Source organism: Penaeus monodon, chromosome 15, assembly GCF_015228065.2.
Source record: "Penaeus monodon isolate SGIC_2016 chromosome 15, NSTDA_Pmon_1, whole genome shotgun sequence".
NCBI lineage: Eukaryota > Metazoa > Arthropoda > Malacostraca > Decapoda > Penaeidae > Penaeus > Penaeus monodon.
Window position 1 is genome coordinate 29,811,843 of NC_051400.1, and position 578 is coordinate 29,812,420.

At 45.5% G+C, this 578-nt stretch overlaps 1 protein-coding gene across 1 annotated transcript in view; it reads right to left on the reverse strand.

The window, feature by feature from the left end:
• Nucleotides 1-380, reverse strand: part of LOC119582321 — a 1,386-nt gene extending 1,006 nt beyond the window's left edge. The window contains exons 1-2 of the mRNA XM_037930536.1: nucleotides 354-380; nucleotides 2-96 (exon numbers count right to left, since the gene is read on the reverse strand). Coding sequence (XP_037786464.1) covers nucleotides 2-96; nucleotides 354-359 — 101 coding nt within the window. The 5' untranslated portion in view covers nucleotides 360-380. The remainder of the gene's footprint in view (nucleotide 1; nucleotides 97-353) is intronic.
• Between the last annotated feature and the right edge of the window lie 198 nt (nucleotides 381-578).

Below are 578 nucleotides of genomic sequence, written 5' to 3' on the forward strand. Positions count from 1 at the left end.
CGGGTACTCGGGCTGCTGCACGACGGGCGCCTGGTAGTTGTAGCCGCCCTGGGGAGCCGCCCACGCCGCCGCCACCACACACAGGACTACTGCTGCCTAAACAGCCAGAGGAAGTAGCATTAACAAAGAGATGAATCTCTCTCATTTTGCTCCCATATGAATTGTAAATTTCATTTCTTGGACCAAATCCTATACCCAACTGGAAGAGAGCTTAATCATGTTCGTAATACTTTTCTTTTTTCCACCTTTCTACTTAAGATGTTCTTTCACTCCTATAAACATATTTTGCAAGATCCTTAAATTATAATATTTCGACGCATATTTAAAGGGAAGTTCTTTCAGAGCGCGAGTACCTTCATGTTTCTTCTTCGCTGGAGTGTTCGGAACTGATGTTCGTCTCCGGTTCCCTTCCCCTTATATAGTCCGCCGCCTGCCGAGCGAGCGGGCCGTGACCGGTGCATCCTAAGTGAAGGTCTTTCATGAATCCACTCTGACGTGACAAAAACAACCTGGGATACCTGGCATTGTATCCACCTTTTGAATTAGATTTGACGTACAGTGGATTTTTTTTTTTTTTT